Source organism: Xenopus laevis, chromosome 5L, assembly GCF_017654675.1.
Source record: "Xenopus laevis strain J_2021 chromosome 5L, Xenopus_laevis_v10.1, whole genome shotgun sequence".
Lineage (NCBI taxonomy): Eukaryota > Metazoa > Chordata > Amphibia > Anura > Pipidae > Xenopus > Xenopus laevis.
In genome coordinates, this window is record NC_054379.1 from 55669850 (window position 1) to 55697040 (window position 27191).

Here is a 27191-nt window from a genome sequence, read left to right on the forward strand (position 1 = left end):
ACCTAAAAAAAGTCAGTGGCCTGACCCCAGACTGCTCAAAACGAACCTTTTTTCTGGGCTTCTTGCTTAACGTGCCCTGCCCCCTTTAGCATCACAACCCACCCTTTAACCCCGCCCCCTCCACCTGCCGGTGAAGATATTTTTAAAAGGTGGCAACCCTAATTGTGCGGAGCTCGATTTCTCCTCCCTGCCTTCTATAGGTGATAGCCAGGGAGGAGAAATTTATCGCCGCACGATGGATCATCGCCCTGTCACCGCTTCTGAAGAGGAGTGCATGAAGAGAATCGGTAAGTAATTTCTTAATAAAAGCTTTGCGATTTAAAAGTTAAAACTATCTTGGTGGGGGTTTTTTTGTTACAAAGAAACTAATTTTTTTATGTTACTGGTCCTTTAAAGGGCAATTTCATCTTCATTAGCAAAACTGCAATAATACATAAAACATGACCCTAAAAATCCCCCCAGAACTGTATTCAAATTTTACATAACCTACCAAAATGTTTAAATGGACATGCAGTGGCGTAACTAGATATTACTGGGCCCCACAGCAAATTATTTTTCAGGCCCCCAAAATGTGTAGAGGTTGACTTGTTTCTCCAATATTTATTGAAATTGTATATGAATTAGGGCCTCGTGGGGTCCCTATACCTCCTGGGCCCCCCTGCAGCCGCAGGGTCTGCTTCCTCTATAGTTACACCCCTGTGGACATGGTATTTAGAAAGTGTGGCCACAAAATAGGCAGGGCAGATCATTTTGTCCTTCTTTCTATTTTTCAATATGAACGAATGCACCGAATTCATTCAAATGCATTGAAATTACAATCCAATCAGCGCAGAACTAGCTGGATTGTATCTTTGACCCCTCACGCATCTGCGCGCCAAAGCGCCCTCTGGTTAAGTTGCAGCGCGCGCCTCCGTTCCATTTACACAGAACACTAGAACCTTACTAAGATAAGCAGAGCTGCAGCGCACGCCTCCGTTCCATTAGAACCTAACTGAGATACAACACGCATGCACAACGCACAAGCGACGCTGGGAAATGTTGCTACAAATGCTTTAGTTACCAGGGGTTTCTGTACGTCACATGTAGTGTTTATACGTCGCATAGCAACTGTGACCGCGTGTTCCGCTGTTACTTAGGCAACCGAACGTAAACAACAGGTTACAGCCTGCAGGAATTCATATCTTTTCCGCTTCAGTGTGCAAAGTGTGTCCGGTTGGTTCGCAGCTCCGTGTCGCGTAGTCCTGAATATGGTGTTTGAGACAACCAGAGCACCCGAGACCGGCAGCAATATCAAGGGCAAGAAGTTCGACTCCGAGGGATTCACAGTCAAAGCCATGATGAAGAATTCAATTGTAAGTGATGTATATAATACAATCAGTATGCATAGCAGCCGTAACCTTTTTTTAAGGAGCAGATTCCAGTAGATGTGGCTTTTTAATGGCTAAGAAGACAACAATGAATGTGCCCACTCAGTCTGTCTCACATGGGAAATCCAGGTGGGCTGAAGTCTCAGTGTGCCTCATCCATGTGCAATGGTTCTTTAAATCACTGTGCTGCAGTCACACTGTACAGTTCAGGTGGGGGTCCATCAAAATAGTAGATTCTCTTACTCCAAGGGGCAGATTTATCAAGAGTTGAATTGAAAAATTAAATTTTTAAATTAGAATTTTAGCAAATTTTAGTTTAAAAATTAGAAAATTCGAATATTGAAATATATCATATATTGTCTCTTACAAAATTTGACTTAGACTATATACCATCTAAAACCTGCTGAATTGCTGTTTTAGCCTATGGGGGGACCTCCTAGAACCTATTTGGAGTCCTTTGGATCCCTGATAAATCTGCCCCCAAGTCTCACTAATTTCACCCAAGCTCTGCCTTCTTCACTTTCATCTATTGCCCAGTCAATGAGTTTCTGCTCCAGTACCTCTAGCACTTTTTTTCTCTCCATCAAAATTTGATGCCAGGTCAGTAAATAACTGGTTAGGTGGCAACCTTACTTAAAACCGTATTGCAGTTCCCACTTTTGCTGTCCAACATGGACAGCTCAAATTCTAATCAGTATTTGTGGTTAACCTGACAACCCACTGACTGCATGTGAATCTGGAGCACTCAGATACAATATAGAAGGTTACTTTTATTTTTCACCATATGTCTTTCTGAGGCAACTCTGGGAAAGGAAGGCACTGACTTTGTAAACTGTTCTGATATAGTTTACATTATTTGATATATTTCTTATATTTGGCCCTGTTGAGCAGAATCCCTGAGTTCTGTTATAATTGATACAATAGTTGCTAATATCCCACAGATGAATTTTGATTTTTTTTTCAAATTCAAATCGAATTTAGACTGTTCCCTAGTCGAAGTACACAAAAAATAGCTTGAAATTCGATTTTTTTTTTTTCATTCGAAAATTCACCTCGACCCTTGATAAATGTGCCCCTAAAGGTCCCCATAGGCTTTCTAGCCAATTTTTGATCGAAGGAAAATCGTACGATAAATGGATTAAAATCCTTTGAATCGTTCGATTCGAAGGATTTAATCGTTCGATCGAACCATTTTTCCTTCAATCGATCGATCGCAGGAAATGCAGTAAATCCTTCGACTTCCATATTCGAAGTCGAAGGATTTTACTTCGACGGTCGAATATCGGGGGTTAATTAACCCTTGATGATCGAACATTAGTAAATGTGCCCTAAATGTAGGAAATTGTAACAGGTCAGAATCTGCACCTGGATTACTGAGCTGCCAGAGCAAAACACATCAAACCCTTTAAATTACTATTACATTTTGGAAAATTGTAAAAAATTAAAAATGGAAAGAAATAGAAAAAAAAAGTATTTTTGGTGAACAATCTAAAAACAACTGAAATGAAAAAAAGTGTTTGGAAAGTGAACACCTCCTTTAAGCATAGAGGATTGAACATAGAGCCTACAGCTATATTTTCAGTTGGCCTATTTCTGGAGAATCTAAAGCAAAAATTAGCATAGGTCACACCTACTTTAAGACCCTCATATCTAAGCTATGGTTGCACATGTCTTTCTCTTCTGAGGGTCTGAATTTTTGGAACAGTGCACTGGGAGCTATGAAACAAAAGTACTGGGCAGTGTTAAAAGCATGACAATAAATTCTACTAGCATCTGTTAAAAGGATCAGTAACATCAATTTTTTTATTTAAAAATTCATTAGTGTAGAACAAAAAAAAAACACAAAGACATATTAAACTTTTAAATCGCTAAGTCTTTATTAAGAAATAACTTACCGAAACTCCGCTTTCACTCCTCTTCAGAAAAGGCGACACGGCGACGATCCATCATTCTCCACTCGGTTTATCCTCCCTGGCTATCTCCAATAAGGAAAACAGGGAGGAGAAATCGAGTGCCGCATGGTGGATCACCTTTTCTGAAGAGGAACGCAAGCAGAGTTTCGTTAAGTTATTTCTTAATAAAGCAATTTAAAAGTTTAATATGTCTAATATGACAAATTTTACTGGTTACTGGTCCTTTAAATAAAATCATATAATGTCCTTGGCTAGCAAGCATGCCATATCTTTTCTGATATAGCACTTTTGAAGCTTCTACTGCAACATCTTATTACTCTTTAGGTTTTCAAGAAACATTTAAGCTTTGAAAAGTTCACTGAATTTTAACAGCCAGTATTCACAACTATATGCACATATAACGCCAGAGAATAAAATCATCTCAACAAGGTCTAGCAAGACTCACTGTAGCATGCAGGTCAAGCAGCTGACAGTTTTTGAAATAAAAAAAAAAAAAGGACATGGTACCTGGAACAGCAGCCTGAGGGAAGGTTATATTTTGAAAAAGTCTAAGGAAAGAGTGTCAACACTTTTAACATTTTGTCCTAAGTGTAAAAATGTGACTTTTGGCATTGGGTATCATTTTTTCTACAAGAATTTTCAGGACTTTTTGCCTAAAATAGTTCCCACCTACTCAAAGTGGTAGAATATTTTTTTGTGAAAATATCAGTGAGGAAAAGCATCCATAGTCGGAGAGTAAAAAGAAAGGTGAATACATTTATACTCTCTCAGAATATCACTCTTTACGTCATACTAAAAGTTATTGCAAATATTTAAAATGTACTGCATTTCTCTTTGATCTCTTGCACTGAGCAGCTACAAAAAGATACAAAGTTCCTAAAACTTAATTAAACAAGAGGCTTTTGGCAGATATCCCAGAATACACAGCGCCTGCATTTAGATACATTTGTAACTCATATGATAAGCAAGTCTCTTGGGAGATCTGAGACTAGCAGCTTAAAGAGGTTGTCCAAATTTAAATTAACTTTTAGGGGGTTATCCGTTGAGTTAATCCTTTTAACCAAAAGTGTATAATAATCATTCAACTCTCACAAACCATTACCATAGATATAGATGCTTTCATACCTTCTACCAGCCATAACATAAGGCTATAGGTAGAGCATTACTACCTATAGCCTTATGTCATGAACGCTACTTTTCATCAGTTAAACTCAAAATCACTGGCACAGGTACGATACTTGTTTAAACGTTTTGTGACAATTTACTTTTGAAAAGACTACTAGGGGCATATTTATCAAGGGTCGAATTTAAAAAACGTTGAAATTTGAATTCAAAAAGACCAACTGCAATTAAGTTTTTTTGGGTCGAATAGGTCCATTTTTGATCGAATAGGTCCCTATTTGGCCAAATTCAAATCGTATGAATTGAAGGAATAGCACATTAGATCGAATTCGATTTTTCAAAGTCCGCCGATTGACTCCAAGTGGGTTCTAGGAGGTCCCCCATAGGCTAAAACAGAAATCCAGCAGGTTTTAGATGGCGAATGGTTGAAGTCAAATTTTTAAAGAGACAGTACATGATAAATTTCGATATTCAGATTTTGGAATTTTTTTCAAATTCGAAATCGGACTATTCCCTAGTCAAAGTACACAAAAAGTATCTCAAAATTCAAATTTTTTGCATTCAAAGATTCACCTCGACCGTTGATAAATGTACCCCCTAGTGAATGTACATGGAATGTAAGAAGGTACCAGCACCTGTACTTGGGCCAACTTGGAATCTGTTTACATGATTTAAATCTCTAGTAAATCATTTGTGTTATAATTATGTGAAGTGACATAAGGATACACCATTTATCATTTATTAAAAGGAACTGCTATGTGGCAGCACAGCTGCTAAAAGCTGGGGACTAGAGTCATAATACATTAATTCTGTTAATACGAGAGTCCTCTGCACTCAACTCATTATCAATATATTTAAGACAGAGACATTTTGTGCATACTGCTACTGAAAAATGCCTTACCCTTTAAACAAAACAGGGATTGTTTGTCCATATATTGCAATATATTTAAGCTGGCCAACTACGTCAAAGTCATCCCATATCTGGCCAGTCCTACGCTTAATTTTCATCTAACTCATTAAGAATTCTATTGCTTCATTATACATTTTACAAAGGGACTAAGTTTTACCTGCAACTTACTTGCTGCTTTCAAAGTAAAACTCCCAAACTTAGCTACCCTTTTATTAGACATCAGTGGGATCACCTGACTATAGCTGGGAAGGGTGGGGGCTACAACATGGAGCTGGTCACTGCTCCTGTATAACTATAACAAACAAGCAAAAGTTGTGCTCACCACTAATTTTTAAAACCATTAGGAGGGGGTGCAATGAGGCTGTGACCACAAAATACATATAGACAAATACAAGAGTCCTCTGCACTCAACCCATTATCAATATATTTAAGACAGAGACATTTTGTGCATACTGCTACTGAAAGACTTCCATTTATATCATTGATGTGCTTGTGAGCATGGAGTGAATCAGAGGTGGACTATTATGTTTTCCCTCTAAATCTGCGATCATGTAACAGTTCAGATAATGTTTAGTCACCTTTTTAGATAATCCAAACCGAATGAGCTTGTTTCATTTAGGAGGTATTTTCCCCTTTAACCTTTTTTATTTTCAGGAGTTATAGATTTTGCCAGGGGAAACAGTTTCGGGACTAATGAATGAGATAAGAATGATGTTTGCATTAATTATAGCGTACTGTATATTGTTAGGTAAAACTGCACTGTGTCAATTAAGGAAACATACAATATAACTGCAGAATTCCCAATAAATTACAGGGGTTACTGATTAGGAAATTAATGCAAAACAAAAAAACTTTTTTATTTTTTTGTTATCTTGAATGGGGAAAGTTTCAAGCATTTATGCAGTTTGATTTTTTTAAAGTATCTTGGATTAAAATATTACTGAGGCTTGCATTTCCCCCCTCTTTTCAAAATTTTGAATGTAAAACAATGAACATTTAATGTAAAACTATTTACACGCCATCCAAGCAGAGAAAAAACCTATTAAAATAATAGCAGTGCACTCATCCAGTCTTACAGACACAATTAATACACCAGTAGAGTTGTTATGACCCACTATATTGGGTACTTAATTAGTGGTGCGCCAGTAATCAGGAGCAGTGCCAAAAGAGGAAAGCAGCTATCGATCATTAGTGCTTTTAATAAAAGTACTGCAGGTATCTGTAGCTGTACTGCAGTCCTTGTGCTTGTAGTCTGACAGTGAATAGATTTCATATTTGCTTAACACTTCAGTTTATTTCCACAGATAGTAGATTTTTTTCTGTCATGAGATGTTTGCCTTATTCATACTGGTGAATCTAGGGCACTGTTGTTCACTAACAGTTGCACTGTGATTCATGTATAAAATATGTACTTTATTTGATCTCAGAATAGTTAATGTAGTTAATTTAGTGAATATATCCATGCTGAATCCACAAATACATTGATCATACCAAATGAATTCTTTAGAAAGTCATGCACATGATAAAATACCTTTATTTTAGCCAGTGTTTGTAGTGGTCAATAAAAAGATGTCCCACTGTGAAACGAAAAAATTGTTTCTCCAACTTGTGGACAAAGATATTGGCGAAGGAAGGAGAGACTGTTGCACCCATGGATATCCCTTGTCTGTGCCAGTAGAACTCACCTACAAAGCTTAAATAGGTCTTTTTCAATACAATATTTAGGCAGTCAATTAAAAAATATATTAACTGATGTGGGGTATCTGTATCAAGTAAGGCCTCCTCTACATATTGAATCCCTTCATCTTGGGGAATGGAGGTATATAGGCACTGTATGTCAGTGCTACATAATGAAACATCAGGGTTTAGCTTATCTAATTCGCTCAGTCTGGATAAGAGGTCAGTGGTATCTTCAAGACATGTTTTAAAATTCATGACACAGGGTTGCAGAAATCCATCTACAAATTTAGCCAATGGTTCCACGGCTGATCCAATACCCTATACAATTGTTCTCCCAGGGGGGTTAGATAAAGATTTGTGGATTTTGGGTAACAGGTAAAGCACCAGTTTAACTTTGTGTGTCACAATTTTTTCAAAGGCTAGTAATGACTCATTGTTGCTATCCGGGGGAAAAGGTGCTTCTATTTTTAAAGCAGCACATGTGTCTACAACTGAAGCAAAATGAATCTTAAGTTTAATATCCCGTATACATTTCTGGAATGCAATATCCCATGTAGCAAATTTACTCATGAGAAGGTACAAACTCTAGACCCCTATTCAAAACAGAAGGTTCAGCCGGGCATAAGTCATATGAGAAGAGATTTACCACAAGGTTATTTACCTTATCTTCTCCGGGCTCTCTTTGGATATTGTTCCCTGGTAGTAGGTGCCCATGGATCACAGTGTAGGTTGTGAAGTGGCCGTTGCTCCTAAAAAAGAGGCAGACTGTGTAGTGCAGTGATCCCCAACCAGTAGCTCGTGAGCAACATGTTGCTCTCCAACCGCTAGAATGTTGCTCCCAGTGGCCTCAAAGCAGGAGCTTATTTTTGAATTCCAGGCTTGGAGGCAAGTTTAAATTGCATAAAAACCATGTGTACAACCAAACAGATCCTCAAAGTAGGTTGACAATCCACATAGATGCTACTAAATGGCCAATCACAGCACCTATTTGGCACCCCAAGAACATTTTTCATGCTAGTGTTGCTCCCCAACTCCTTTTTCTTCTGAATGTTGATCACGGGTTCACAAGGTTGGGGATCCCTGTAGTGGAACTGGATAGATCCTCACTGCTCGAAAGACTGGCTGCACGGGTTCTGAAGGAGCATTGCGGTGTGCGGCTATAGTATCTTCTTTATGATGTCTGCGCCCCTGTGTTGGTCCGCTGTTGAAATTCAGACTGTCTAGATGGCTGGAGCTATAGGTGCGCTGAATGCGTTGCTTCCTCCACTCCTCACGCCATGTGTAGACCCGGCCCTCCTGTGAGTCTCTTGCGTCACATTCAAATTTGGAGCACTTCCTTTTGGTGATCGTTCACCGTAATATGGTCAGCACTTCCTCCTGTTCTTTGAAGAGCTTGTCGGCTTGTTGTTTCCCCTTTACGTGTATCAGGTTCTTGCGAGACTTGTCAACTACTATGCAGATACTTTGTTACTTATCAGTTAATGTTCAACCGCGAGTAACATTAAATCTTGGCTACATTTGTTGCAGATCTTTTGCCAGCGCTGTTGTAGATGTTAATTATCTGCATAGAGATTGGGTTTTATAACCAATCTTAATCCACGGGGTATTCTCTTGGCTTTAATATATTCAGCAAGTGAGAATAATATGACTAGTGATGGACGCCGGCGTCAAAAAAGACGCCGGCGTCCATTTATTTTAGACGGCGAATTTTATCGGCAGTTTCAGGAATTCACCATGAATTTGCGCCTGGCAAATTAATTCACCCATCACTAAATATGACCAAAAAAATCAATACTGATTGGTACCTGAATGGAGTGGGTAAATCTTTTCCTTACAGTATACTCCAATGTTACAGCATATACAATTGTGACTTTGTTAATAACTAATTGAAATATTTTTTTTGTGAATCTTATTTTTCTTTTAGAGTTCTGTATAATTATATAAATATCCATACCTGTCTTATGTATCAGTCTCTCCATACCTGTATCAGGCAAGGAAATAGTCACAATTATGCTATTTCATATGGAGCAGAATTGTCAGCTATAATAAATCACTTTCAATACCCTGCCAACTTATCAGTGTCATAAATGACACATTTTTTATATCATTTGGATACCAAGGCACAAATGATGGATATCAAAGAATACAAATTTAGCTCAAATGCTAGGATATAAAATTACTGTGATAGACATGTTGTTATCTTTAGTCATAGTCAATTGACTAGATTATGGTTATACTTGCCCCCAGTATAGTTTTGGACTAGGTAATACAAAAAATGAAATAAAAAAATGAAATAAAACATTTAAAAATGCATGAGACAAGTTCATTGGAAGATTTACAGCTCTCAAACATATTTAAGATGTCATTAAACTTTTGGCCTTTAATGCTGCCAAGGAAACTGGCTGAAAAATACTGGAGAAATATTTTTTCATTTCTTCTGGTGTTTGAGAAAATCTTTGGTTCATATAAATACATTTTCTGCCACAGATATTTATTTTCAAATTCAAGCTTTTTTTTTTAATTTGATTGCAATTGCAATTGTTTTCACAATTTTGAAAAATGAATTCACATTAATGCACAGAAAAAAACTTTATTAAAAAAATCACTGTGTTTTTCAAATTTTTCATACATTTGACAAATTCTTTCATTGCAGACATTTTCTTAAATTGCAGAAAAAAATATCTTGAGTTTTAACAAATATTTTAAAAAGTAGTTGTTTAGTGTCAGTATCACTTTAAAGTTAATCATAGTCAAACAATGTTGTATTTGATGTTATTAAATGTGTTGTTTAAGGGTTACTATAGTGCTAGACAACAGGAAATCTTAGTTAAAAGGTTAGCAGAGTCCAGTGTCGGACTGGCCCAACGGGATACCAGGAAAACTCCCGGTGGGCCAAGGTGTCAGTGGGCCCTCATGCTGCTAAACTTTTGGCCTATTTCATGGTCATTCCCTATTTTATGAGAGCAAAGAGGCTAAATAGATGTAATAATAGATTATAGTATGTAAAGAAAACAAACTAGCAGAATAGAGGTTGATTGAGGAGATAAAGAATATTAGTACTGAGAGTGGGCCCCTGGTCTAAGGTTTTATGGTGGGCCCCTGGTGTCCCAGTCCGAGTCAGCCACTGTCTGTGTGTGATGAATCTGTTCCCAAAACAAGATATCAATATCTCAAAAGCTTGACATGATATTGTTCCTTGACAGCAGGAATGGCAAACTCCTTCACTAAATTCAATACATTCTGCATCTTGGTTTTTGTAATACATATTTTGAAGGAAAATAGAGTATTTCTGCCCAAAGTCTTTAAATCCAAATTGGATATAACACTCATGTTTAATTTTATATTCTTCAGTGGTCTACGGGGATTATACATTTTACCCCAGGGTTTGCATACCAGTTTCACCAAAGGGATACAAGTACATCTGGCCAAGTCTGCTCTGCCCAACCCTATCCTCTCCACTCCAACCACATCCCTGATAAACAAGTCATGCCTCTAATCATAGTGCAGTACTTCTATGCTTTTTATAGTGCAAATTACTGACATTTGGTGACTGGGCTATCCAATATATTTACCATGGACAAAACTTGCCAGGTAATAGAAATTGTTGTTCTGTACTCCATAGCCCTAATATCCTTAAAATATTATATATATCCACTATATATTTAATTATAACATTAATCTGATTGTGACAATATAAAAGCTTTATGTTACTACAGTATATTATAATGCTCTTCCTTTCATTTTAACCACTGCTATTGTACGTTCTTAATGGATCAGGTTTTCTAAGGTTCTTTTCATCCTTTCTTGTTTAAACTGCTTGGGTTTCAAAAACCCTTTTTTTCTAAAAACAATACAAAATTAAACTAATTAGATTGCTATTTAAAATAAACAAAGATTGCATGCATCTCATTTTGTTGACATCATTTTATCTACTGTAACAAAGAAAACAATAAAAGAGAAAATACAATATATTTATAAATAAAATATATTTTGCTGAATGGATGTAGTTGCAGACAGCTGTTGTGTCACGAAAAGTACAATCAAAAACATTTATCTTTTTAACTATTGTATTGTGGTGAAACCATTCCTTTTTGTACACATTGACATAGTTGGACTATAAAGAATAGCTATTGGGTACCAAATTTACTTTGTGCAAAGCAGCTATGTCTTATTATCTAACACAGCACTTTGTTTATTTTGTAATGACATACTCAACTTCTGTGAAAACTAAATTATGAAGGGTTTTATAAATGCAAATAAGAAGAAGCCTTGGTGATGTGTAAAACACAGTCCAAAAGGTACTGTTAATTATTAAATTGTTCGTATTTCATAGCAGAGCAAGTAGGTAATAAATTGCTATAACTTAACGTTATCTCTGGGACCTGTAACATACAGAAAGGGAGCCTAATAGCTGCAGATAGACTACAGCCAGACAGTGTCATCAATTGCACTTGCTCATGTATCTTGCAGGCAGTATTTCCCAGTTGTCCCACTGGGAATGACATAAGCTCAGAGCTACACTGCTGGCCATAAACTAAATTAGGAAACTAAATAAGAGGCAGAAATAATTTAATCCATAACAATGAGCCAAGATGGTAAATTATGTATACAACCCAGACATTCCCCTGCAAACAAAGGGCTCAACTATATATACTGGTGTGTTTTTGCAAATTATTCCCATCATTTAAAATCCCAAAATGCGCTCCTTGCACTGGTGCACTCACAGCCTTCCTGTTCCGAAACAATCAATGCTATGCCTATTGGCGCAAAGTAACCCTGGAGATATTACCGCCTCTGGACCGGGTGGTAGATGCAAGGTTCCCTCAGTGCTCTGCATCAATGGACTTAGTGGACTTGTGTCCAGGGGCGATCCTGGCCCCTCCGCGCCTGAGGCAGCAGCAGTTTCCGCCGCCCCCCTCCCCCGTGCACTTACCTTTTTGCGTCTGAGGGGGGTCCAGGGGGGGTCCACGAGGGCGGCAGAGAGGGCCAGTACGCAAGTGCAAAGAGCCTAACGGTGCTCTCTGTGCTAGAAGAGCCGGAAATTCGGCTCTTAAAGTACCAGGAGCGGCATTTTTGCTGCCCCTGGTACCTAGTGGGGCACTGCCGTCTGAGGCAACAGCCTCAACTCACCTCATTGGCAAAGCGCCCCTGCTTGTGTCTAAAAATGGGGTGCATGTGTCACTCTCATGCTGAATGCTGAATGATGCCAACCAGACTTAAAAAAATATTCACAAAATTGTCTATAATTTGTGACTAAGTTGAAACAAAATTGTGCTAATTTTGAAGCATCGACCACAATCGTGTCAGGCCCAACTCACCCTTGTTAAATTGCACTTTGCTCACAGCACTTGTACAGTATGGGGCATATTTATCAAAGGTCGAAGTTAAAAAAACGTTGAACTTCAAATCCAAAAAGACCAATCGAATGGAGGTCGAAGTTTTTTGGGGTTGAAGTGGGCCGAATTCGGCCTACTTCGAATCATACGAACGTACTTCGAATAGTACGATAGTACTTCGATCGTTTTTTCAAATTCGAATCGATGTATGACTGTTCCCTAGTCGAAGTACACAAAAAATAACTCGAAATTCGAAGTTTTTCACTTCAAAACTTCACCTTGATCTTTGATAAATCTGCCCCGTTACATGTAAAACATGCTATGGTAGGCAGGTAAGCAGAGGATCAGGAGCATAAAGATAGGGACACAGCGTTTTCAGGCAAAAACACAGGTTTATTCACAACACTTTTTCCAACACAAAGTCACTAGAACACAGTTCATTAGAGTTTCGCCACTCTAGAGTTCTCACCATACAGGCTGGCTTCCACACTCTGGAATATTCAAGCTTCTCACTAAGCCCTGCTGACTCTCCCCTCCTGGGATATCAGCTCATCAGCTTCAGGCCTGGCTCACCTTCTGGCAGCACCTCAGTCACTGTAGACTTAAAGGGATCCTGTCATCGGAAAACATGTTTTTTTTCAAAACACATCAGTTAATAGTGCTACTCCAACAGAATTATGCACTGAAATCCATTTCTCAAAAGAGCAAACAGATTTTTTTATATTCAATTTTGAAATCTGATAAGGGGCTAGACATTTTGTCAATTTCCCAGCTGCTCCTGGTCATGTGACTTGTGCCTGCACTTTAGGAGAGAAATGCTTTCTTGCAGGCTGCTGTTTTTCCTTCTCAATGTAACTGAATGTGTCTCAGCGGGACATGGGTTTTTACTATTGAGTGTTGTTCTTAGATCTACCAGGCAGCTGTTATCTTGTGTTAGGGAGCTGTTATCTGGTTACCTTCCCGTTGTTCTTTTGTTTGGCTGCTGGGGGGGAGGGGTGATATCTCTTCAACTTGCAGTACAGCAGTAAAGAGTGATTGAAGTTTATCAGAGCAGAAGTCACATGACTTGGGGCAGCTGGGAAATTGACAATATGTCTAGCCCCATGTCGGATTTCAAAATTAAATATAAAAAAATCAGTTTGCTCTTTTGAGAAATGGATTTCAGCGCAGAATTCTGCTGGAGCAGCACTATTAACTGATTCATTTTGAATTTTTTTTTCCCATGACAGTATCCCTTTAATCACCTTGTCACAGCATTCTGAAAGACTTTTAGAACGTAAATCAGTTAGTTTTTCTCAATGTTGGTGTTTACTGATATTTATCAAAATTCAAGATTTATTAAGGAAACCATTGAGAACAATTTTTATATTGAAACCCATTGCTGCTATGTAAAAATACATTTTACATACGTTAAAATAAAATTACATGCATTCGGTAAGAATTTTGGGATCAGTCTGTTTGGAGTGCACATCAGTTGTCTTGGTATCTTTGTGGCAAACTGGATTAGGTTCAAGACACAGATGACTATGGCCTGTTTCTCAAAACCAACAAACTACATGAAGTGCTTTATGCATTTGTATCATTACTCCTTATGCCTGTAAAAAAAGAAGAAAACAACTGAACTTCTTTGATGACCAGGCAATCAGGAAACCATTCATCCGTTCATGCTCACTGTTGCTCTTCATCTGGGCACTTTATGAGAATATATTTCAGCTTGTCATCACATGTAACTTGAGCTAGGGAAAGTTACTTGCTAAAAGAAATAAACTTTGTTTTAAAGGGGTAGAACTTTAAAAAAAAAATAATATTATGTAAACAGTGGTATTCTGAGATAATTTACTTTTTTTATTATCTTAAACCAAATGTTTTCACACTTACTGTATGTTTTAGCACTAATTGCATTAATTAATTGCACTATTGCATTAATAAGAAAAAGTAATTAATATGTAAAAACGTAACAGCATCTTATGCTGCTTATAACCTATTAAAGGGGAAAAATACACAATTTTATCAAGTTTATTCAGTTGAGCTTGTTTAATAAAAGTTGCAAAAAACACAATCTCAGCTGCCAAAAATGTATATATATTTAATTTTTCCTACACAAACATGCATGACTCCTTTTGAATGAGAGGATGGTTCTTTGCAAACTTGGCCTCAGAATTAGGAGCAACAAAGTATGGCCATACCAGATTACCATTATCATAAATATTCTCTTTTTTATATAGTGCTGCTATATTCGCTTACACTTTGCATAGATTTTACATAATTTACTTCACCTACCTCAAGGAGTTTACAATCTAAGGTCCTTATCACATTTACACACACAGTATTATCTATTTTTATCAGATAATCCCTAATGTTGGTAGGCTGCATATAAGAAGGCAGTGGGATAGAGTTGGATTCAACCATACAGAATCAGGATATGCATTAAAGGGGTGGTTCAACTTTAAGTTAACTTTTAGTATGTTATAGAATGGCCAATTCTAAGCAACTTTTGTATATACTCAAGCATAAGCTGAGTTTTTCAGCATCCAAAATGTGCTTATACTCGGGTCAGCGGGCAGTAGCTGAGATTGCAGTCACTTTTAATCATTCCTATAGCAACAGTTCACTTGGGGAGAGACTGCAATATCCCACAATGCCCTCTGTTGGTTATATGAAAGAATAACAGTGACTGCAATATCACACAGCGCCATCTGTTGGTTATATGAAACAATAACAGTGACTGCAATATCACACAGCACCCTCTGTTGGTTATATGAAAGAATAACAGTGCGCCCTCTGTTGGTTATATGAAAGAATAACAGTGACTGCAATATCACACAGCGCCATCTGTTGGTTATATGAAGGATTAACAGTGATGGCAATATCACACAGTGCCCTCTGTTGGTTATATGAAGGATTAACAGTGATGGCAATATCACACAGCACCCTCTGCACATGGTAGTGGGACAGTGGGACAATGCACACAGTAATCCGTTTGGCAATTCTCTGTCACCATCAACTTTGCAAAGAAATCCGGTTGATCGCTGGGGGGGTCGCTTTGGCAGAATGTGCGCTGCTGGGAGACAGGGCTGTAGTTGTGTCTAGGCTTATACTAGAGTCAATACGTTTTCCCAGTTTTCGTAGGTAAAATTAGGTACCTCGGCTTATACTCGGGTCGGCTTATACTCGAGTATATAGGGTATTTTCCTTTTTCTTCTGCATGATTGCTAGGGTACTTTGGACCATAGAAACCACAATACTGAAATTGCAAACTGGAGAGCTGCTGAAAAAAAGCTAAATAACTCAAAAAACACAAATAATAAAAAAAAAACTGATTACACTTTGGGGCACATTTACTAAGGGTTGAATATCGAGGGTTAATTAACCCTCGATATTTGACCCTCAAAGTAAAATCCTTCGACTTGGAATATTGAAGTCGAAGGATTTACCACAAACACTTTGATCGAATGATCAAAGGAAATATTCGATCGAACGATTAAATCCTTCGAATGGAACGATTCGAAGGATTTTAATCCATCGATCGAACGATTTTCCTTCAATCAAAAAAAGTTAGAAACCTTATGGGGAAGGTCCCCATAGGCTAACATTGATCCCTTTAAGGGATCCTGTCATCGGAAAACATGTTTTTTAAAACACATCAGTTAATAGTGCTACCTTAGCAGAATTCTGCACTGAAATCCATTTCTCAAAAGAGCAAACAGATTTTTTATATTAAATTTTGAAATATTTCTGTGTTTTTTTTCCAGTTATTACAGTTTTGCTAATTAAGGTGAATTGCCCTTTAAGCTGTGAGTCTAACTTTTCCCAAGGGACCTGTCATCTTATATTGTTACAATTACTTATTTGCTTATATAGATATTGTTACAAAAGTATCTTATAAGCAGCTGTGGCTTTTCTGGGCTCTCTGCCAAAAGCCAATTAAGTTAGAAACTTTGTTTCTTTTTCTGGCTGTTCAGTGCAGAGAAAACAGGTTTGTACAAATGAGGGACTGCGGGTTGAGCTGTCAAAAGAGGGACTGTCCGTCTAAAAACGGGACAGTTGGGAGGTATGCTAAAGTGCCTTGCAGTTCAAATAACAGGCTGCATAAAAGTATAAAACATTTGTTTTGTTAAGGAAAATTTCACAGTGTGAAAATAAGCTATATGTAATATTCATCCATAGGAGGATGATTGTAAAGTTGCACCCCCTGCTCCCCCGGTAGTTACGCCACTGTTACTGCACCCTCCAAAGATTGTAATAACCTACCTGATTTGGCACTCTCTAAAGATTGTAATGACTTACCTAATACTGCAGGATGGTGCTCCTGTTAGAAGGAAACTGCACCGGCCCGGGGTCCTAGAGAGCAGTCCTCTTCCTTCCTTCTTTCTTTGTGTGGGTGCTTATGTGCAGTATAGTTAAAAGCTTTGTCTTTAACAAAAGAAAGTCTTTTTCTCTCTACTGCACATTCATCTGCCACTGGATTCCGAAAAAAAAGAAGGAAGGAACAGGATTGCTCTCTAATGCTCCAAGCTCCTGTTTTCTTCTAACAGGAGCACCAGCCCTAGGTATCAGTAAAATTATTACAATCCTTGGGGGGTGCCCTAATATTTGCAGCTTTCGTTCTCCTTTAAGTGGTGACTGTTCAATTATCTGCTTTATGTTTAATGTAAAGGGGAACTATCGTGAAAATAAAAATGTAATTTTCTCTTCATCATACTGAAATAAGAAACTTTTTAAATACAATCAATTAAAAATTCTGTACCATTTTTGAAATAATAAGGTTTATATTGACTATTCCTCTCTCAGCAACTGTTTTTCCTCATTCTGTCTTTATTCAGGAGTTGGGTGTCAGATGAATGATTCCGAAATATATTATAGGGGGGTCCTTTTACCTAGAAGATGTATCAGAGCTCACTCTATTAAAATCACCAGAAATCATGTCTCTCTACATGCATAATTTGTACAAAAGGCAGTTATTTTGTTAGATTTTTTTTGTACTGGAATCAGTTATTTGAGTGAGCTCTAATACATCTGCTAGGAAAGGAAGCCCCCCCCCATAAGATATATTGGATCATTCATCTGACACCCAGCTGCTGCATGAAGACAGAATGAAGATAAACAGATGCCGAAAGTGGAATAGTGAATATAAACTTTATTATTTCATAAACAATGCAGAATTTTGAATAGATTTTATTTAGAAAGTTTCTTACTTCAGTATGAGGAAGCTTATATTAATTTTTCCTTTTTTGCGATGGCTCCCCTTTAAGTTTCAGCCTTAAATTAACTAGCCTCAATTTATGTGTAAGGGGAATGTAGATTGGAATAGTCAATAGCAGGGACACTTTTTCTAAACTGAATGTTTTTATTAAACTTTGTCAGTAGATATTTAATTTTACCACGTTGACAGTTTAAAATCAAAACTGTAAATAGGATTCACAGTTTGCATGGTTTTAAAGGAGACACATTGAGTAGATACAATAATCTACCAGTGCATTATACTCCTCTGTGATTTGCTATTCCATAAAAGCTGCCATATAAGCTTGGTGTGACATCACTACCTGCTTGAGTCTCTCCCTGCTCACATACAGCTCTGAGCTCAGATTACAGCAGGGATGGGAGGAGGGAGGGGGAGAGGAGCAAACTGAGCATGCTCAAGCCCTGCCCTGGAGGTTTATGCTGAAAACAGGAAGTCTGATACAGAAGTCCATGTGTACACAATAAATGGAAAGAAATGCTGTGTTTCTTTTGACAGAGAACTCAGAGCAGCATTACTTTGAGAGTTTACTGGTACTGGTTACTACTGATAAAGCTTACTTCATTTTAGCCTTTCCTTCTCCTTTAAGGTGGCGAAGTGTCAAAGTCAAAGTTTTTTAAAGAGACAGTACTTTGATTTTCGAATGGTCGCATATTCTAAGTTTTTCCAATTTGAATCAAAGTCCAATTTGGCCTATTCGATGGTCGAAGTACCCAAAAAATTACTTTGAAATTCAACGTTTTTGAATTTGAAAATTCACTTCGAATTCACTTTGACCCTTAGTAAATGGGCCCCTATGTATTATTCATTATTGCCTACACAATGTCTCCTTTAAAATAGCATACATATGAGCTAGAACCATAGGCATCTGCAGTTTCTGGTGTCTAACTAATTGGCCATCCAAATGTGTGGCCCCATTGCACTTATATCTAATATATCATCATTGCATATGCTTATTAGAAACAAAGGATAGTTTATTATATATTGTTCCTGGTTCTGGTGAAATGTATTTTTTATAGACTTTTTTTTGAAGATCTGTAATATCTGTGGAGGCCCCTTACTGACAATCAATTAGTGATGAGATGAACGTCTATATTCTTTAAAGTGCTTCAGAATCACTGCAGTATGGGACAACTAAAAGCATCCCCATCATTATCTGCTAAATAGACTAGTATGCCACAAGACAGTTTTCAACATTTTGAGATTATTTTGAAAGAAGAACAAATGCACAGATGTAACTTGCCAGTTGAATGAAATCATTTCCCATTCCCAGATGTCTCTGCAGAAAATAGTATTTGTTCTCAGTTCTGAAATACATGAAGTACTTCTGCAATTGTTTTCAAAAAGTTTCAAGAATAATTAGTCCCTTTGGTTTATGTGACTGTGCAGATTTAGGCTTTTACACAAATGTTGTATAAAAAAATGCTTTGACTCAAATTACATTAGGAAAAATTTTTTTTACAAAGGAGCTATGCAGTGGTCCCTTGGGAACAACTTTGTTATCAATCAGATAACTATTAGTTTCTCATTGCAAAATATGTCCAAATGCATTGGAAATTTTTGTTATGTAGGCAAGCTGCGGTGGCTAGGGGTAATAAAAAGCAAAAAATAAAGAAAGTCTATTACACAATATACTATTTTGAAAGATTCGAACAGAATTCTTAAACTCACTTCAATGCCTTCCATCCTCTTTCAACGTGTATACTAGTGATGTGCAGGTCCAGATATTTTGGACCCGCACCTGACCCTAACCTGGCCTGACACGGCTTATCTCCTCCATATAAAGAACCGTGCTTGCCCCGCAGTGATGTCATGAAAGGGGAGGGGCAGGCGCAAATCTATAAATGAAGGAGTCGGAAGCCGGCAGTGTTAGGTTGCGAGCGGGGAGAGTGGAAGGAACCGCTCAACCCAAAGCTGCCCTTGACCCAACGATTTGATGTGGCAGCCGGCCTGCACATCATTAGTGTATACGGATCTATACAGTGGATATTGCTGCAAAAAGAGCAAATGGTCATTTATCAAATACCCCTGCAGCATTATAATTTTTGTGATACTTTCCTCTTGGTCGCATGTTAGATATTAGTGTACTGTTGCTAAACTGCTTGTTAAAACACAAAGGAGTTTATGTTGCAGAAAAACAAATCTAAATGATTGTTGAAAGTACGTATAATTTGGTCTTGTACAATCTGACTGAATGGCATTTATCCATTTCTACATTGGTGATTTTTTAAACCACCAGAACACTTTGTGCTATGAAGCATATCTATGCTTGGCAAAGTGAAAGTGCTTTCAGGCTAGTTTTATGGTTTTCTCTGGTGATAGCATTCCAGATACTGCGCCCTAGTTTGGAAAAAAATCATCTAGAGATGACACAACCAGCTGTGCATAACTGTTAAAAGAGTAAGTTATATTATTCAAATGCAGATCTACCTTCTGTGTTAGTAAGTTACACCAGTATTAGAAAACACACAGTAGGATAATATTTGTGTATGTTTTAAGGGTATTTTCCTCTTCAGAGTGTCTACTCAGATATTTGGGATGCACTGATTTCAGCTATAATTGCAACAGATGTTTTGAAGATGTGGCTTTTCAGATAAATATGTTAATGGTCATCACCACTGGAATGTGCTGTTGTTTTTTGTTACTGTGGGTGGCTGCTCTAACATATTTCATGGTCAAATATCACCATTAGTATTGTGCCCCCCAGCTGATAAGTTATGCTGAGCTGTCTGTATAAATGACAGATACTGCATCGATAATATTCAGCCATCCATGTTTACAAATGTTGTAGCTAACCCATATTCCTCTTCTGTAGATAGTTGTGTTCCATATGACATTGACTACTGTCAAGCAAATACTGTATGTAAAAAGTTATGCAAAAAAAGTATTTTTTAATCTATATTTCATTCTTTAACCTGTGCAATATCATTCTGAAATGTATGTATGTTGTGTTATAAAGATTAAACACAACTATGTAATATCCATTTGTCGCTGGGGAATTGTAGAATAAGGAAACAAATACCATGCAATGCAGATCCTTATGTGATTGGGCCCAAGTAAGGGATTCATGAGATTAATGTCAGTATATTGGACAAGACTAGGAAAAAATAGATAAGGAAGAACTAAAATATTGTAGCTTAAAAGCTGCTTATCTTTTGAAAGAAATGGAATGAGCTTCCACGAGACACAGAAATAGCTAGATTTCTTAAAATAAATAAGAAAATTTTTCCCAAAGTTTTCTCAGCAGTTATTCTGTCACACGTTTTCAGTTAAATGTGTCAGTTCTTGTAAGATGATTTTGAAATAATTTCACTCACTATTCCAATGGTTTGTATTTTAAGAACAGACTTAAATGGAAAAAACTTGAATCAGCGAGATCGGGGTTAACATCTTGAAGGCTACTAACATCTTCAAATGATTCAAGAGACCTCTGCAATTGACTCCTACATAACCTTGACAGGTTTTTAGATTTTAGCTATTTCCAGGGTCAAAAATTTTTAGTTTTTTGAAAAAAAAAAAAGCTATAAAAAATAAACTTGGAAACTCGAATTTTAATAACAACCCCATTAATGTCCATAAGATTAAACTTATACAAACCTGCCTAACATCTAGGAGATCTTGAGGACATTAAAAAAAAAATTAAGCCATCTTCTATTTGCCTTAGAATGGAAAAGATTATTTCCAGACTCCAAAGGGGCAAAAAGAACACCCAACCCCCCTACCCTACATAGACCCCCCAGCCTAGATGCTACCCCAGGCAAATACCCCTAAATCTTTATTTACCCCTCAGTGCAGATTCTGTCCAGTGAAGTTCACGGCAGTCATCTTCTTCTCTTCGGTAATCTTCGGGAAGTAAGTGCCGAATCGTCGCATGCACAGTTGGAGCAATTTTCTGTTTCGTGACAACTGCGCATGTGCCGAAAGTCAGTGAAATTGCCGAAGCACTGCTCTCAGGAACTTTGTATAAAATTGTTGTTCAATAACATATGTTACATAATGCAATACATTGTTAAAGGGGCTGTTGAAAACGCAAAGGGGCAAATTCACTAAGACTCGTAGTTGCGCCAGGCGTAACTTCACGGCACTTCGACACACTTCGGCAGGCGTAGTTTCGCCAGCGCTCCGCAAATTCACTAAAATCCGAAGATGCGCTCAGGGGTAGCGTAAGGTTGCAAAGTTGCGCTAGCATTGATTCGCTAAGCAAAGCGAAGTTACGCTATCAATGGTTAATTTGCATACGGCGCCAAATTCAAATTTCAATGGAGGAATATGTAGCAGCACTACAAATGCCTGGGAAACCTTCAAAACATCAAATAAAATTTTAATTTTGCCCTACACATGTGCCCACTGTATAGTTAAGTTGCCATGAGTTAGGAAATGTAGGGGGGAAGGAGGGGAGCCCCAAAAAAAATTTCGATCTTTTTCAGCCTATCACCCATAATATAGAAAAAACGCCAGCGTTTTTTGGGACTTTTGAACTTTTTTTGAAGCAATCCCTATCTACTCTATTGCGCTTCGCCTGGTCTGAGGTGGCGAAGGAAGTCTAGCGTAAAAGGTAGTGTTCAATACAATGCGCGTGTTAGTGAATTTGCGTAGTTACGTCCGTTGCGCAAATTCACCAGGCGTAAGGGTGCGAAGTAACGCTAGCGAAGTTACACCAGCATTCGTTAGTGAATTTGTGAAGTAACGAAAATGCCCAACGCTAGCGAATTGACGCTAGCGTTAGGCGCTTCGGCGCTTAGTGAATTTGCCCCAAAATTTTTACACTTTACACTTTAGGCTTTGCAGCCAGATTTTCCATGCCTCTTGGGGCAGATTTTTGGAGTACAAGTGGTGGTAAACTGGTGCAAAATACTTTCTCCATAGTCACAAACAGAAATCCACCTAAATTCAGACTCAACCGCCACTTTTTAGTAAAAGAAAGATAGTTTACAGACACTATGAATTGTGTTAAAAAAAGGCTTTAGTTCCTCACATTTTTATACAATCTTTTTGTTTATCCCACTGAATTAAAGCTGAAAGTCTGCATTTGAGTTGTTTCATTTAAAATTCATTGTGGTAATGTACAGAACCAAAACCATAAATCTGTCGAAAGATTTATGGACCTAACTGTAGGTGAATAGCTTATGCATCAATATGTGTAGATATGCCTGCTAGAGCTCCCACCCTGGTTTCTTCTCAAACAGCCTAGAAAAGAAGGGTATCAGCATCCGGCACCCCAGGAAATTGATCATCCATGCCCAGAACCATGGCTAATTGGAAATGTATAACTCAGCCCCTGCAACTCACCTCTTTTTTATGGATTGCAGAAACATATCTCTGCTCTGGACCCCAGCCAACATGGCACCCAGTCCTCCTCTGGCGCATCATTACAAGACCACAATGATTCATACAACAATCCAGATATTACTGCTACTCTCTGATACTGTCAATTCCCAGGATAGCCTTATGCAAGCCCTGCAGAACAAAATAGACAACCTTGAAGACCGCTCTGGGTGGAACATCATACGGAATACAAGAAGGGGATCTTACTGCCCCAGCCAGAGGCGGGCCAGGTAGGCTGGGTGCCCTAGACACACTTGAAGTGAAAGGTGGTTGTTATAGGCAGAAGATTGAGCTGGGACCTTGGGAATTATTATGTATAACAGACATATCATAATGTACCAACATAAAACATGCTAATTATGAATGCAAGGGGACTACTGTACAGTTTTATGCCAAATATGCATATATTTATTAAACTATGTGGCATGCAGAAGCACTGACTTGAAAATATGCATACATTGTGAATTGTATGACACGCTGGTTGCTGCAAAATAACCACCCAGAATGTGTATTATGTGCCATAAGACCCACTAAAAGTACAGAGACCCTAGAAAATAATATAGATTTTTGGAATGTACACATTATGTTGAATCCAAATTAGGTAAATAGTATTTTTTATTGCAAACTACCAAATTGGAAAGCTATGCTAAACTTTGCATTTTTTTGTGAAAAGTCATAAAATTGTCTCAAAGCTTGCATTTTACCCCATTATATGTCCTGGATTTTGTAACGTACCAGCATAAACATCCTAATTATAAACCCCAGGGGTCTACTGAATATTTTGATTTACCAAACTATGTGGTATGTGGGGACCCCACATTAAAATGATTTTGAGTGGGAACAGTAGTAATAAAGAACAATGAAGAATGCAATAAATTCAGTATATTTAAATAGTTTAACTTGGCCAACTATTTTTTTTTTTCTGGCACAAACAAGCAATCAACATCTATGCAGAACTGAAAATGCAATGCAATGGCTACAAATGCCACAAAATCACAAACATTTAATGAAATAACATACTAAATGTATCGGACAGTGCTATTTATTTGCAACAGCAACAACAGAAACAACAGGTAAAAAAAACACAAGATATGGTAAAACAACATTTTGGAAGGGTGTATGTGTGTGTACACTTAGCAAACTGCGTATTTAGAGCTGTCAAGCTGAATAAGCATGAAATCGGGGGAGTATGTGGCACATTTACACATTTGATAAAGTTTGTTGCTACCCGGAAGTGACGTCTTTCATGACGGGAGACTGGGGGAAGGGGGCTAAAATTGGGTAACTCAAGGAAAAATAAGGGGCTTTGCATACTGAGTAGGTGTGAGTATGTGTGAGCCTATGAAAGTGTAATACTCCCCGATTCACAAAACCTTTTTATGTGTACTTAGTGTAATAAGTGTGTGTTTGGGTGTGTGACACTAACACACACTTGGGGCAAGCAAGCTGAATAAGCATGAAATCGGGGGAGTATGTGGCACATTTACGTGCCTCTGATAAAGTTTGTTGCTACCCGGAAGTGACGTCTTTCATGACGGGAGACTGGGGGAAGGGGGCTAAAATTGGGTAACTCAAGGAAAAATAAGGGGCTTTGCATACTGAGTAGGTGTGAGTATGTGTGAGCCTATGAAAGTGTAATACTCCCCAATTCACAAAACCTTTTTGTGTGTACTTAGTGTAATAAGTGTGTGTTTGGGTGTGTGACACTAACACACACTTGGGGCAAGCAGGCTGAAAATCCAGAGGAGTAGTAGGAGGCAAAAGAGTCACAGGAACAAGAGGAGGGCTGCCATCTTCTTTAGTGAGGAAGGTGGGTGTCTCTGGAGGGTGCAAGAAGTGGAAACAACAGCAGGCTCATGGTTTACGCATGTTTGCTTTTGTGTGTGGCTCCTTAGGCAATAATATTCTATGGGCCATTAGTTCTCTGCTGATACTTATTGCATATTGGCTGGAGAATAAGCAGGGAATGAAGCAGTGGCTTTAAAGCCACTTCTCTGTCCTGAAGTACTGCAGGTGGTAAATTGTACTCCGTGGCACTTAAGGGTTAAAGTAGTTGTTCACCTTTGAGTTTACTTTTAGTATGATGTAGGGAGTGATGTTCTGAGATAATTCTCAATTGGTCTTTTTTTGAATAAGAGTCTGGAATTTGAATAGGAGTGGGCCCAAATAGAAAGATAAGTTATAAATAACAATACATTTCTAGTATGTAGTTTTGTAGTATTGTAGTATTTATACTATGTGTATTTGTGTATTTGATTGTAGATGGGGTCAGTGACCCCCATTTGAATTAATTAAAAAAACATATAAAATAATGGAGAACATTTAAAAAGCTGCTTAGAGTTCGCCATTCTATAATATGCTAAAAAGGTAACTCAAAGGTGAACCACCCCTTCAAAGCCTTTAGAATCCTTTAGGCTATAAGAGTAGAGGTTTGAATGTGGGCCTCTGGGATCTGATAATCCCATTAGGGAGCAGCAGGCACGTTATAATGACAGGACAGATGTGCCTGCGTGCGCTCCCCCGAACGCAGTGTGTGCACACATGCGCAAAGCCCAGAGGAGAGAGCAGGGCAGAGCGCCGGAGGGGAGAGGGAGGGGAAAGCACCGGAGAGGGAAAACACCAGAGGGGACGGGAGAGGGAGGGTAAAGCGCCGGAGAGGAGAGCAGCAAACATGGACTAGAGGTAGGCAGACGACAGGTACCTGCCCAGCGCCCCCCTTTTGTTGCACCGTAGGCAGGTGCCTCTTCTGCCTATCCCTAGTTCCGTCCCTGATAAAGACTTTTTAAAAAAAAATTATTGTCCAGGGTGCCTAGTGTATCTAGTGTGAGCACTGGCCATCTCTTGTAAACCATTTTTATTTTATTTCAGTGTTTTTATTGCATTTTAGTGATTTTATTGTGTTTTCATTCATTTTGTTGAATTTCTTATTCTATGTAGCTGTTAGTTGCTTGCCTGTGCCTGTAAAACTTTCATAACACAGCAAAACAACTGAAATGGCAATGCAGTTTTCTAATATTTTTGCGCATAGAATACACATATTTCTAATCCCTGTATGATGCAAAAAAAATATTTATAATTTTCCTAGGTAAAATACCGCCCCCCCCCCAGAAATGCCAATTTGATGGCTGACTGACATGGTTTATTATGAGCTAAAGACAAATTCAGGAAAAATTTTGTTTAAATGTCATTAAATTTTGTCAATGTCATTAAACATGTTGTGTTAAAGAACATCTGAAAACTGTCTGTTTAAAAGACAAATGCACAAAAGTGGATACGGTTGTGAATTTGATGAGAAATCTCCACTATTTTGTCAACTTTTGTGAATTCCCCCCTTGGAATTTCTCAATAGAAACTCAACTAATGTACCTAAGTTTTGCAAGTATACTGTACACATGTAAGGGGGTAATGTATGTGTGTGTGTGTATGTGTGTGTGTGTGTGATGTATGTTATGGTGGGTGAAAATTACTGTGTGCACATTGCTGTTTGAAACTGAGTGATATGTAAAAGCAGGTTCATTTATGTTTGAGTGTGTTTGCAATAAGCGGAGTTAAGTGTGTATGCAATATACTCCCCAGTCACTAGAGGGAGATGGTGAGTCTAGAGGTATAAAAAGGGGACCACACCCTGGTTTTATAGGCTTTGTCTGGAACGGCAGAGAACAGAAGGAAAGAAAAACAGATCTGAAAAAGAAATAGAATCAGGCTGAGCGTAGGTAATAGAGACTATAGCAGGCAACTAGGTGTCTGAGCTTGGAAAGTGAGCATTGTCCGCCTAATGCCCCAACAAGGAGGGTAGTGGTGATAGTGCCATGGTGGTTTTTCCACAGGATAGAGACCCAAGAGGAAAGGGTTTAGGGCAGTAGTAGGGTTTAATGGGCATCGGGCCAGTGGTCTGCCAGCAGAAAAAGCCTGGTCGGAATAGTAAAGGGGTACCGCAGGGAGTGCCGGATCACTGAGACAGGTGGGGAACAGGGATTCCCAGTGACTGGAGACAAGTGTGAATACCCGACCTAGCCATCCCAAGTTTAAATCCTCTGGATAAAGGGTTAAACTTGAACAAGCCTGTGTGAATATTATGCAAGTTTGAATGTATGTTCCTGTGTAATGTTGGATTCATGTGGTTATGGTGAAGATGGTTTATGTAATAAGCTTCTGGTTATCTGCTTGCTTGGAGTTCGTGTCCTATGTGGGGCAGTGTGTGTCTAACAAACGGTTACTCTCCTTACACACACATCTTGTATTGTGGTTAAGGAGAAGCAAACCCTAAAGTTAAAAAACCCCTGCCCTCCGTGCAGATTC

The 27191-nt window shown here is 38.2% G+C and overlaps 1 protein-coding gene across 3 annotated transcripts in view; it reads left to right on the forward strand.

The window, feature by feature from the left end:
• The first annotated feature begins 231 nt into the window (after nt 1–231).
• Nucleotides 232–27191, forward strand: part of pacrg.L (parkin co-regulated L homeolog) — a 344840-nt gene continuing 317880 nt past the window's right edge. The window contains exons 1-2 of one of the 3 annotated variants that reach the window (XM_041562781.1): nt 232–287; nt 1196–1352. In XM_041562781.1, coding sequence (XP_041418715.1) covers nt 1248–1352 — 105 coding nt within the window. In that variant the 5' untranslated portion in view covers nt 232–287; nt 1196–1247. Of the gene's footprint in view, nt 288–943; nt 1353–27191 lie in introns of those variants that run through there. The other 2 variants (XM_018263101.2, XM_018263100.2) reach the window with 2 other exon arrangements.